The sequence below is a fragment of the Triturus cristatus genome, chromosome 5_1, assembly GCF_964204655.1.
Source record: "Triturus cristatus chromosome 5_1, aTriCri1.1, whole genome shotgun sequence".
In the NCBI taxonomy this organism is placed as follows: Eukaryota; Metazoa; Chordata; class Amphibia; order Caudata; family Salamandridae; genus Triturus; species Triturus cristatus.
In genome coordinates this window covers 512,151,992-512,164,989 of record NC_140587.1, presented here as the reverse complement: position 1 = coordinate 512,164,989, position 12,998 = coordinate 512,151,992, and the positions used below count along the sequence as shown (strand labels likewise).

The following is a 12,998-nucleotide window of genomic DNA, read 5'->3' as shown; positions in this document are numbered from 1 at the left end:
CCATAAGCCTACCGTGCTCGTCCGATAGCTTTTGTTTTTATTGACTGCCTGGGCCCACCATTAAAACAGTCTTTGGGACACCCAGGACAGTATTTTAAACCTCACTCAGAGCACACACACAGCACCCTCACGAACCAAAAAAACCCGCTCCGCAGTAATCTGGCGTCGAAGCACACCTGAGGTACACTCGGAACCTCGGGTGGGGCCCAATGATGAAGCATGCCACCAACTAGGTTGGTGGGTGAGGGCCTTCATAAAAACCTAATGGTTTTCCCCCACCCGCAGACATACAAACAATTTAAACAAGAGCTAGTTCTCATTGATTATTAACAAACCGACGTGCTAACCTGCAGCCAAAGTTGCAGTTTGTTATTTGGACAAGTATATCTGCCATTAGTATTAATGGATAGTGGCTGTTTTTCTGTTGACGGGTAGCATGACGAAAAAAGTCAAATCAATAGAGCTTAAATCTCCTTGTTTGAGAATTCCTAGATCTCCCTAAGGGCACCTGCACTTAAGACAGAGAATGGTGCAAAGTTATCACATGCAATGCCAGGGCAGGGAGATGTATATGATTTGGAGGACATAGAGATACTATCAAACACAGCCAATCCCAAAATGGCTTCTGTGCCTACACACACATATCCTGCCATCCTTTAATAATGGAGTTTCTTTTTTTTTTGTTTTACGGTAAGCAAGCTCTTGTATGGTGATCATCTTGTAATGGCTTTTCAACAGAAAGAAAGAAACTCAACTACAAGATGGCCACCGTACATGCATGCACATGTATGACTGCCATCTTGTAGTGAAGTAAACAGTCCAGTAAGACTCTACTTTTGAAAGTGTCAAGCACAGGTTTATATTTCACAAGTATCAAGCTGTGTTCTTAGTTACGGAGGACACGTCACTTTTGGAGGTTTCCTTCATACTCTTCTTAGGTCACACTGCTTTTAGATGGCCCTCCAAGCCCCCTCCTTTAACTTCTTTTCATACCACCTAAAGCACTGGAGGTAAGAAAACAAACAGGGTAATGTGCGTCCAATTACACAAAACATAACATAACAGGTGTATGTGTAATGCACGCGATTACCCATAGGTGTCCTGGCGCTGAATAACAGATGTTTATTGTTACCCAACTCAATGGTACTCATTTTATCGACCTCAGATGGATGAAAGGCTGAGTGGACCCGCCGGGATTTGAACCTGTGACCATGAGGTCGAACACAGGCCCCTGCAGTGGCTGCTTTAGTCCACTGAGCCACCAGACCCGGCTTACTGGGCTTGATTTGGAAACGGGCAATTGTGGCGAAGATTATTAAAAACTGTTCATATGCACCCAGCAGAATCTAACTAATAAATTGAAAAGAGCTTAAACTAAGGAGGTCCAGAACCAGAAAAGTAAGTTTCAGCTCTGGAACTAGATAATGTGACTAGGATCAGGAAATAAGTACTGGGCAAAGCTGACTGGCTGTGGTGCCCTTTCTCTTTTCAGCTGTGCTGCAGTAAGGAAGAATGAGACTTCATATTTTTTGGAGGGGATATGTGCAGGAAGCTGGCTCTGTATATACTATACCAAAGTAAGGTGTAGTGTGCATGGAGTCCAGGGACTCCCCAGAGGTTTAGCAGAGGCTAAATTAGGTAAGTACTAACAGCTCTCTTTGTGGTATTGTGGGCAAGGATCTAGGCTTATCCAGAGGGTGTGTTAAGCATTTATTGTATTCACTCAATCAAGACTGATGGCACACACTCAGAGACTGAATCCAGACCAATTAGGTAAGTATAAAAAGGTATACTTATGGTTTAATTTAATAAACAAAGCAGGGCTTGGCAATCGTTACAGGTTGGTATTGGTTCAAAAAGCAATTTAAATTACACAATATCAGTTCAGCACAGAACATTTTTAAGGCAAAAACACATAACATTGGTCCCTATGGGAGAAAAATGGTTATCGGTTTCACAGGTAAGTACTCGACTCACAAGTGGGAGTTTTGGGTGTTAGGACCAAGGTTCCCCAAGGTCTAGGTAGGCATTCAAGTTGCACCACCAGCGGCACTGGGGTGGCCTGGTGCAGAGCGCAGGGTCCCAATGTTCGCCAACTGGGCTAAGGGGATTCGGTTAGGGACTGCTTGAGAGCAGGCCACTTGGCTGTGGGAGCTCCTGGGGCTAAGGTCAGCACTGCAGGGGTCAATAATCAGCACAGGAGCTGCACCACCAGCGTGACAGGGGCAGCTGGGTGCAGTGTGCCAAGAAGACATTGGGGATCCTGTGGATTCCAATGGAGACCTTCGGCTCAGTAAAGATGCTGAAGGCTCGTGCAGGAAGACTTCCTGAAGGCAACCACCGGCTGGAGAGGTAAGCTATTTCTTGGGGATGCCTGGACACCATCGGTTAGGCCAGCCAGGGCCGTGAGATGTCGGGTGCAAGGGTGTTCTTTGGCATCAGGTGTTCTTACCCGCTCTGGTCGGGGGACCCTTCAGGTTTAGGCTGCAGGTGTCGTCTTGAAGCTTGAGGGAGGTCAGGGATCACCAGATCCCAGGTCAGGGTTGCTGGGGAGACCTCCTCATGGTGTTGGGCCACTCGAACTCGGGCCGTGGTCGTCATGTACAGAGTGGTGCAGAATCGCGGAGCCACCTGGATCCGGATTCTGTGGGTGAGTCTTGGCTTGAGCAAATCCAGTGCTCACGGGAGACAGAGTCTGTTAGATGAGTACAGGGCAGGTACTCCGGGCTCAGGGGTTTGCTGGCTGCTGGACTCGCCAGGGTAATCGCTGTAGGCAGGTCAAAGGCGGGACAGGCCGGTAGGGCTGGGGCCAAAGCAGTAAGTGTCCTCTTCTTCCTGGGTCGGTGTGGCTCTTCGGTCCTTCTTTCTTCCTCGAATTTGAGGAGGCAAGGTTCAGGGGTTCCCCTAAATACTAGATTTCGGGGTATTAAAGGGATGTGCAGGTCAGGGCCAACGGGTCTCTTCCTTGGGGTGGGTACATCCCCTATTATGCCACCCTCAAGTGGGATCGGGCATGAGCCTCTCACTAATTGGCTGGGTCCTCTCACCTTCAAGATGGAGAGGACTACGATGTGTGCTTCACCTCGCCCCCCCCACCTGAGGGGCGGGGTTGGCAAAGGTGGGCATACCTCCCTTCCTAGCTTGGTTTTCCTGCCAATTCTACTGCCCAAAGTGGGGAGCAGAACCAGTGGGAGCCAGTTGCTGGGGGCAGCAAAAGGTAGGGACAGCTTCCAACGGCAGCAGGCCTTTGAAGCTTCCCCTTCGTGGACCCAGCCCATCCTGGGTGAGGAGGCATGACACCTCTGCCCAAGATGGAATTTGTTTCTGGACCCAGAGAGCGGAGGCTCTCTACCCAGGGGTCCAGAAACCTGTATGGTTTTGGCAAATGGCGGGCAGCCATTCAGGAACCACACCAGATCTGGTCGGTTTTTTCAGGGGCAACTCTAATATGGCCTCTGAGTTCATTTTTCATTAAATCCCACACTGGTATCAGTGTGGGTTTAATGTGCTGAGAAGTTTGCTACCAAACTTCTAAGGTTTTAGTAAAGCCATTATGGGTCTGTGGAGTTCGTAATGACCAACTCCCAGACCATATACTCTTTATGGCTTTACTACACTTACAACGTCTAAGAATGGGCTTAGACACTGTATGGGTGCAAGGCTCATGCCACTGCACCCTCACCTGAAGGCTAGTGCACCCTGCTAGTGAGATGGCTTACCTAGGCCTCAGGCAGTGGGGTTGCAGGCATGGCACAGAGGTATGTGTGCCATATCAACTCTTCACTTTTCTCTGCTCCAAAACACACAGCCTGCAATAGCAGGGTGTGACTGTTGAGGTACAATGCCCTCTAAGGGTGGCACAATAGGTGCTTCAGCCCTTAGTACCCTTCTCTGATCACAGTGCCCTTGGTAAACATGGTACCTTTTACAAGGGGCTTACCAGTGGCCAGAGATGTGCCTATTGGGGGTACAGTTTTTAAGAAAGAACACAGGCCCTGGGAACCTGATTGGTAGGGACCCTGGGCACATCAACTCAGGTTGTATTAGATGTCAGGCTAAAAGTGGGGGGCAACCATGCAAAAAAAGGGCACTTTCCTACAATATGTGACTACGCTGATGCTCAGTCAAGAAACTAAACGCCTCAGTTGGCTAGTCCCTTTCTTCTTATGGTTCTTGGATTTTCCATGAGCAGAGGGAGAAGATGCTGTCTTTTAGTGTTTGGTAGATGCTTACACACTTTAAGTCCAAATTCTACAAAAATACCACTAATCAGTTAAATATTAGATTGACTGTAATCTAATTAACCTTCTTCTGAGATCTGGTCAAAGCCTGATAAACCTAAGGATAACATAACCATAGTAATTTAGTGTCACCAGTTCCCTCTGTCAAAATGTCGCAGACACATTTGCAAGAAATTAGCTGCCGAGAACATTAGAATTGTTATAAACGCGATTTCCTAGAGATGCTACTCTCACAAGATCAGAGCAATTCCCTCTTATGTCTATGTTGCACTGCTTTTAGAGTGCATGATACCCATTACTGGTTTCTTGGTGCTAGAGCTAAATATAAATCAGTCAGATAAACCATAGGTTAAGTTCACCAAGATAATATCTAGATCTTCAGTCATTTGTAAAAGGTTAAATATTTGTCAAGGATCAGTGAGAGACAGGAAGATCATTCAAAAGCAAAGGGATGAGAACTGAGAATGCATTTCTCTTTTCGTGGCTTTGACATAGTGGGGTATGCAAACCAACATCTCCTAGGCAAACAGTAAGTGTTAAAATGAGAAACAATGAAATAGTGTATTGACCAAAATGAGGGAATTTGCCCCCTCAATAACCCAAATGTACTAAGCACAAGACATTGACTAGAACATACTGTTGCACCAGAGACCAGATGTAGGCGGGCTACACAAGAAAATGGAAGTGAAGAGACATGAGTACAAGAAAATGGATGCACAAAAAAGTCATTTGTTTATACATTATTTTAAGAAGTAGTGTCTTGATAGCCCACACATTTGAAGTAAATTCTCATATGTTTGGAAAAGGAGAGAGCAAAACTGAATGAAACTGATGAAATCTATCAGAACAAACACAAAATATATATGATGGGGTCAAGTAGCTAAACTGGCAGTTAACTCAGCTCTGATCCCAGCTAGCTGGCATGACCAAATAATGCCATGCTGGGCAAATTCTTCATCTCCTTCTGCATCAGTTCTCTTATACACAAAACCGGGGACTACTTTGAAACGGTTAATCTTTGGCATTATGCGTTTTATAATATGCTTCAGCAGTAACCATTTGCATTTTTAACAAAGGTACAGTTGCTGTTGGAAACAGTTTGCATCTATATAGAACTTACTCGCCATCCACCTCTGGTCTTTTGCACACACAGTGAAATTTTCCTCCAAAGTCGATGTAGAGGTCATCATCGAGAACATTGAATATCTTGCCAATAGCGATTTTATCTTTGGCAGGTCCCATCTGGATTAAAGGAGAAGACCGCAGCAAAGTTGCAAATGATTCTGTATTCTTTGAGGCCTCCTATAAGAAACACACATTATTCACTACACAAGATTGAACAATGTCAAATGCATTTCATACAAAGAAGTCTACATGTATAGCAATCCCCTGTATAATAAACTGCATGCACAGCAATCAACACTTTTGAACCACCCTACAACAATTCCCAAAACTTAAACCCAGGTGCAGGGCCAAAACCCCGGTAACACCCAACAGATATGTGGACCTGGTAAAAAGGTGAAACACTGAAAGCCGGGATAAAACTGTCCTTCTCTGCTGATTCTTCTATCCCAACACCAGCCATCCTACTTTGTTGCTTCAATAAATCAAGTACATTTTTTTGTTGAAAATGTGTTTTTATTTTCAACAAATAACAATCGGTGCTAGTCATACAACCACAGTTTGGCAGCATTTCGTTACATATTTGTATTCAAATATAGCAGTTCTGGAATTAATTGGCGCCATGTGCATACAGAGACACAAGTCATATCCAGTGATTGGCATTATAGTGACATACTCGTGGCATAGGCGTACTCACCTTTGCTACTACATTATCCAGAGTTCTATGGGGCTATTTGCGGGTATGACGAGCAGTGTGCGACCTACTTTGTTAACATATCCAGTGAGTGGACTATATGCTAGGTACACAGTTCCCCCTCCTTCTCATTAATTCAGTCACTAACATCAGAGCTGGTGTCTTCTTGTGGGGGTTTGCATATGTTACCGCGGTAAGCGTTCCATTTTCCCCAAATGCGGTCCCATTTTTTAGGGCAGCCCCTGTGAACGTACACAGCTCATTCCGTCACCATTGATATGTCCATATCTTGGCACCATTTTCGTAGAGTCGGGGTCTGCCGGGATACCCAGTGAAGCGCTATATTCCTTTTGGCCATGGCCAGACCAAGGGTTACCCAGTCCTGATCTGAATGAGTGAGGTCTGTCGCCTCCCAAATGTTTAGTAGGCAGCATTTTGGTTCTGGGCGAACTTCTATCCCTGTGAAATAAATCTAGTACTTGTAGAGCGTGGCTTATCACCCCGGGGGTATCCAGGTCTTGAATCATTTCCTGAAGTCAGAGAGGATGGGCACAGTTTGCAGGAGGAGGGAGAAGTCGTTCCTGTACTTGGCGGCAAGGAAGGAGAAGGAACGACCTCCGCAGCGGCTTCGACAAATGCATGGGACTTGCGCAAGGGCGAGAAAAGTTGAGCAGTTCTCTGGCAAGTTGGTGGAAAGTCAGGCAGTGGTTGATGTGGTTGGCTCCGATTTTGTGGAGGCCTTTGTATGTGAAGGTCATTACCTTGAACTGGCATCTCTTCTACACGGGGAGCCAGTGGAGGCTTCTGAGCTGACGGGTGAAGCTGGTCAATTTGGGAAGGGCTAGGATAAGTCAGGAGGAGGACAATGTGTGTATTTGTCACTTGAGGGTGAGTTGGCTGTCAATGATGATGCTGAGGTTACAAGCGTGGTCTGTCAGGGTAGGAGATGGAGCAAGGGTGTTGGGCCACCAGGTGTCATCCCATGGTGGAGGAGTTGTTTCCGAAGATGAGCACTTCCGTCTTGTCTGTGTTCAACTTCAGGCGGTTTGACCTCATCCAATCGGCGATGCTGGTCATTGTGTTATTGAAATTGGATCTGGTGGTTGCGTGGTCATAGGTGAGGAAAAGGATGAGTGTCGTTGGCGTAGGAGATGATGTTGAGTCCGTGGGTGCAGACGATGTCGGGTAGCAGCGTCATGAAGGTGTTGAAGAGGGTGGGGCTGAGGGACGACCCCTCGGTGATGCCGCTGATGTTCTTGGGTTCGGAAGTAAAAGGTGGTAGGCGGATTCTCTGGGCGGGTCCTGTGAGGAAGGAGTTGATCCACTTGAGGGCGTTGACCCCAATGCCGATGTGGTGGAGTCTGGTGATGAGTGCATGATGGGAAATGGTGCTGATGTTGCTGAGAGGTCGAAGAGGATCAGGGCTGCCTTTTCTCCTTGGTCGAGGAAGGAACTCATGTCAGGGCGGTCTCTGTGCTGTGGTTGGCGCAGAAATCAGATTGGGAGGTGTCGAGCTTGGTTGTGTTCTTACAGTTGTTCGGAGAGCTGTCAGTTAATGGCTTTTTCCAGCACTTTGGTAGGGAATGGTTGCAGCGAGATGAGGCAGTAATTCTTGCATTCGCTAGGGTCAGCTGATGGTTTCTTCAGGAGCAGTTTGACCTCTGTATGCTTTCATGCATCGGGAAAAGTGGCTGTGGTGATGGGAGCGAGGGCGCTGATGATTTCCTTCTATCCTATGTTGAAGGCCTGGTGGAGGAAGGGGTCGTTGGGTGCTTCAGAGTGTAATGTGTTCATGATTGCTGTGTCCTGTGTTGTTGTCAGATTCCAGTCAGTGACCAGGTGGCGTCGGCAGGCGTCAGGAGTTGTTTGAGGTTGGTCGGTTGAGGGTCGAAATTCGATCAGATGTCCGATATTTTGTCATGGAAGTAGTCTGCTTGAGTGTCGCAGAGGTCCTGAGAGAGTTGGATCATATTCTTGGTGGCTGAGGGGCAGGAGAACTCTCTGACCATGCTGAAGAGCTCCTTTGTGTGGATGGTGCTCGTCTTGATGCATTGGCCAGAGAGTACTTCTGCTTCTCCCTCAGGCGATGGTGACATTTGCTGAGGGCCGCTTCGAAGGTGGTGCGGTCTGTGGAGCTTTTGCTGGTGTACCATTGTCTCTCTAGTCGCTTGCATTCTCTCTTTAGTGGTTGGATTTCGGGTGTGAACCAGCTGGCGTGCATGCTGGATCTGCTGGTACTAGATTTCCTTATCGGGGCAACCGCGTTTGTGCAGTTGAGGATCCAGACGGAGAAGTAGCGGACGTCTTGCTCAAGGTTGTCAGACGGGTTGGGTCTGTTGGTGTTGAGAGCGGTGGTCCATTGGGTCTCGATGTTTTTTCCCCACTTTCATTGTAGAAGGATGGAGGGTGTGGAGAAGGGTTCCAGTGAGCTTGCAATGGTGATGTGCACGATGCTGTGGTCGGTCCAGGTTAACTCAGTCGTGTGGGAGAATTTGATTCTGTCGCTGGCTGTGAAGATTGAATCCAGGATGTGTCCTGCATTGTGTGAGGGGCTGGTGACCAGTTGCTGGAGTCCGATGTTGCTCATGTTGTCCAAGAGGTTGGCGGAGTTGGTGTCATTGGGGTTGTCGCGGTGGAAGTTGAGGTCTCCCAGGAAGATGTAGTGTTTGGAGTTGATGGCCGGGGAGAGATGAAGTCGGAGATGGCGCTGCAGATGCCGGGGCGGGGCTCCGGGGGTCTGCAGGTAAGGGTTCCTCTGTTAGTTGTTTTGGCATCAGTTTGGATTTGGAAACTGAGGTGTTCCATGATGGGTGGTGTGTCTTCTTCGGAGGTGGTGCATAGATGTTGACTGTGTGGCCTCCTCTGTACTTGTTGACGCGGTCTCTGTGAATCTTCTTGTAGCCTTGAGGGGTTGCGCGCGTGATGTCGGAAGCTGACGCAGGGTGAGCCAGGTCTCTGTGATGAATATCCGGTCCGGGTTGAGGGTGGTTAGGGTGTCCCAGATTTCAGTGGCGTTGCTTCAGCATGTCAAATATGTATATCAGAAAGAAATGAAGTGAAACGTCATCTTCACCGTGCATGTTTAGGATACTGCTTAGTGGAGAGCCGAGGGTTTAATTTTTACACTAACCCCAGATATGAATGTGAAACCAACTTCAGTAACAAGCACGAGGGGCGAAGGAAGAGAACACACAGGTGAGGTTCGACAAAGCAAGGAGGATTGAGACATGTAAGAAAAGATTTAAACAATCGATAAAATAAAAAATCTCTAATTTATACCTAGAGAAAGTGGACTAGCATCTCAGTAGCCCTTCAATCATTGAACTAGGTATATGTGTCTAGATGTACCACATTTAAAACAAAGGGTATCACCCATTGAGCCACCTATGGCACTTGCACAATCTTTTTTCAGCATCAACTCCATACATACCATCAAACTAGACCACATGGCTCTATCCTGGCCCTCTCCTTTCTTTACAATAGGCCAATGGTGGAAAGTCCTTCACAGTTCACGATACTTGAAGGGTTAAGAATAACCTACAACTTCATTGGCATTCAGAGAGCCTTTAAAACCTTGCCTTTTCCATCTATGCACCTGGGATGTGCAACATTCCCGTATCCATTAGGAAAACTCCAATGCTGCTCCAATTTTGGAAAGAGTTCAATACTCCCCTCTTTAAAGAACACTACACGACATCACATTGCATTAACCCTCCGCATTTCTGCTGCCTGTCCTACCACTCGCCGAATTTAAACTTGCCTTTGACCATGTACGACGCTCCGTTGCCTTTTACTCTATATAAATATATGTATACATACATCTGCTTTTCCCAGAAACATTATTTGTAGGAAACAGGCCACATTTAAAAAATAAAAAGGTTATCGGCACGTGTGATGGAGTACGTTCTCCCACTAGTCCACAACACCTCCTGGTCACGTGCGGTTACAGATAGCTGCGGCACATTTGGAGCGCACCTCAACCCTCATTCACCTCACCCAACACCTGCCATACACGCCTAACTACAACCAACACCCTACGCACTTATGTTACAGCCTTGTCCGGGGCACAAAGCACCACATACATACAATAGAGAAGAACCTCTTTAGTTGTTCTTCGTTGGCGGTAAAAACAAACAACGCTGATGCTATCGGAGGTTGACTTAGCCTCCTCATGGAAAGGACCAACATTAAGTATCCGAGAAGTATTCTGTTCTGTGATCTTGTAATGTTGTTAGGAACATAACCTACCACTAGCATTCCGTTTGAAATCACCAGCATAAACAATTATAATACAGAATTACAATAGTTTAATTGGTTGACTAAAAACTATTTCTATCTTCCAGGACCAATTAAATGAACACAGGTGCCTTTCCTCATCGGAGGAACATACACAGATGAGAAATAACATGAGATTCTTTGAACTGCAATGCAGCGGCCCCAAGAAGACATATCAGTGATGCGACAGGCCATTCCTTCCATGCGCGTGCCTTCATGGAATTATGCTTAATCCGCCAGTGGGTATAAAATGACAAACTATCATGTGCGAGGAGAACGGACTCAATTTTTGAAACCATGAACCTGCACGCAGGCTGCCATCAGACTTCTTAACCCATCACAAACGCCTCATTAGAACACTCATCTCTTGCTCTCTGCTCTGCACATCCATCAGGGCGGATGAGAGATGAGCAGAAAAACAGGATTTAGAAAACGTGTGGCTAATAGTGTCTGGAAACGGTAATAAGTAAAATGCCGATATGCAGCTTTTAAAACGAGTGAAAAAAAAATACACGAGGCAAACCGGCATTGGCAAAGCCAGTAGATCATGCGTTGACTGACAGCCTTTGCCCGTTGTGTTTTTTTATTTTTATTTTGTTTTAGAGTTTTATATAGCGCGAACTAGACCCGAAGATATCAGGTATCATAGCGCTTTACATGAGCACCAGTTTCGTTACAGACGGACATATTCATTTTTGTTGGGCACGGGAAGATTAAGTGATTAGCCCAGAATCACAGGATGTTTAGTTGTCAATGCTTATTTTGTAAAATTGTATTGTTGAGGGAGCTGAAGGGCCCTTGCCAATATAAAGTAAAAATATTGGCTAAAAACAACATTTTATTTTTTTGCACTAAAAAAACATGCCTTTTCATAGTAGTCCTTCCGCTGAGAGAGTGTGTGCTCTTTGTGAAAGAGCAGAATACTGTCATTCATAGTGAAGTTAATCAGTGGATGAAATGGGCTCAGCCATTGCCCCCTGCTCTAGTACCCTAGGACCAGGACCTGCACGTAACCACCCGTGGGCGCCCAATGGCTGACCATGTCATGTAACAAATATAAAGAGTGTCATTTTAAGTAAGGCAGACCTACAGGCTTTGTTAAAGGATCAGTATTGAGCTTATGCATTTGCATTCTGAGAACGTCATTCATAATCTTAAATACCATGTGAGCGAAACGTTTTCACAGTTTGTTCACATAGAGGACACAAAGCGCCCAAGATTCCCATTTCCTTGCTTCAGATGCTCATCCACTTCAGATTTCTAGGATTCAGGAATTTGTAGCATTAATGGGCGGTAAGGGGCTTTCAAGATTCAGGGAAGAGTAGTGTTAAGGATTAGGAAGGGTCTTTAGGGTACACAGATGCTTTATGTTAAGGGGTAGTAAGGAGTGTTTAGGGAAGTGTTCCTTAAAATTACACTATATTAAATAAGTAAATTAATATAAATTGATATATAAAATATCAAATGTGAAGTAAATTAAATATAGGAATAATGTCATTTTTAGAAATTAAATAAGAAATTAAAATGAATTATTTAATTAACTTATGGGTGTAGAGGAGCTTAAACAAGTGTCTCCAGCCCATACATCTTAAAATTAGAAATCAGAAAGAAAACAACTCTGTTCTCACAAGGTGTAGCATGTGAAGGTATCTCAGACATTGATGATGGGAAAGAAGGGGGCAGTGGCTGGGACTGCACTACAACAACACACTCTTCCTAACTGCCCTCCTCCCATCTGTGCTGCTGCCATGGAAAAACACCATAGTTATCTAAATATCTAGGAGACACACAGCATTGTAATGGTATATGTTTGACCTAAAGGTTAATCTCTTATTGTACTGTAAGGCAGTATGGCTTGATAAAGAGCTCTGGATCACACAACTTGATAAATGATTACAGCTCCTGGAGGGAATTGCACAATTTCTGCCCAATCAAAACAACTTCTGATGTTCACCAATATGTGGGTGAAGCCAAAGCCCCTCTCTGTAGCATCCCTGAAAGCTCTTTTTTAGGTTGATCACACAAGGTCTGCAACAGCTGTATTGTCAAGCCAAATATAAAAAGGGTTACATATGTGGGTTTTTGGGCACAAGACATTGAGCTTGGACCACTGTCCAAGTCCTCGTGCGATTTGCTCTGTCCCGTTGCCCCTTCCTATAACTGTGAAAAGTCCAGAACTCAAACTCACAGGGAAACGGTGACAAATTGGGTGTAAGGCAGCATGGCAGTACTGACCCGCTGAAGACAGACTCTGGAATGCAAGCTATAGAGGAGTGAGGAAGTAACTACATGCCCATCTTTGCTCAGAGAGTGAAAGCTGATCGGGGGAGCAAACCTGACATATGAACTAGAGGGATGGTGTAGTTTGAAGGTGGCAACCCACTTCCATTGTGGTCATGGTGGAAAATAGCAGGAGAAGGGCAGTGCCTGGAAGTAGATTCTTTGTCACAGTGTTTAAATTGAATTAACTGTGAGAGGTCCGAGCACAGAGGAAAAACAAATGACTTAACAGATAAGTGGGAAGAGACCCCAGAGTAGGGGTAAAGCAAAAGAGGCAAATTGCAGTGGAAAGTGAGCCTGAACCCATCAAAAGCAAACAACGAACTGTGACCCATGAGGGTTCGTAAATAGTGTGAAATGTGTGGATTAAAGAAGGGGTGCCATTC

At 45.8% G+C, this 12,998-nt stretch overlaps 1 protein-coding gene across 1 annotated transcript in view; it reads right to left on the bottom strand.

Moving 5' to 3' along the window:
* MRPS28 (mitochondrial ribosomal protein S28) overlaps positions 1-12,998 on the bottom strand; it is a 359,181-nt gene that overhangs the window by 262,842 nt on the left and 83,341 nt on the right. Inside the window, exon 2 of the mRNA XM_085605375.1 lies at positions 5,362-5,543. Coding sequence (XP_085461501.1) covers positions 5,362-5,543 — 182 coding nt within the window. The remainder of the gene's footprint in view (positions 1-5,361; positions 5,544-12,998) is intronic.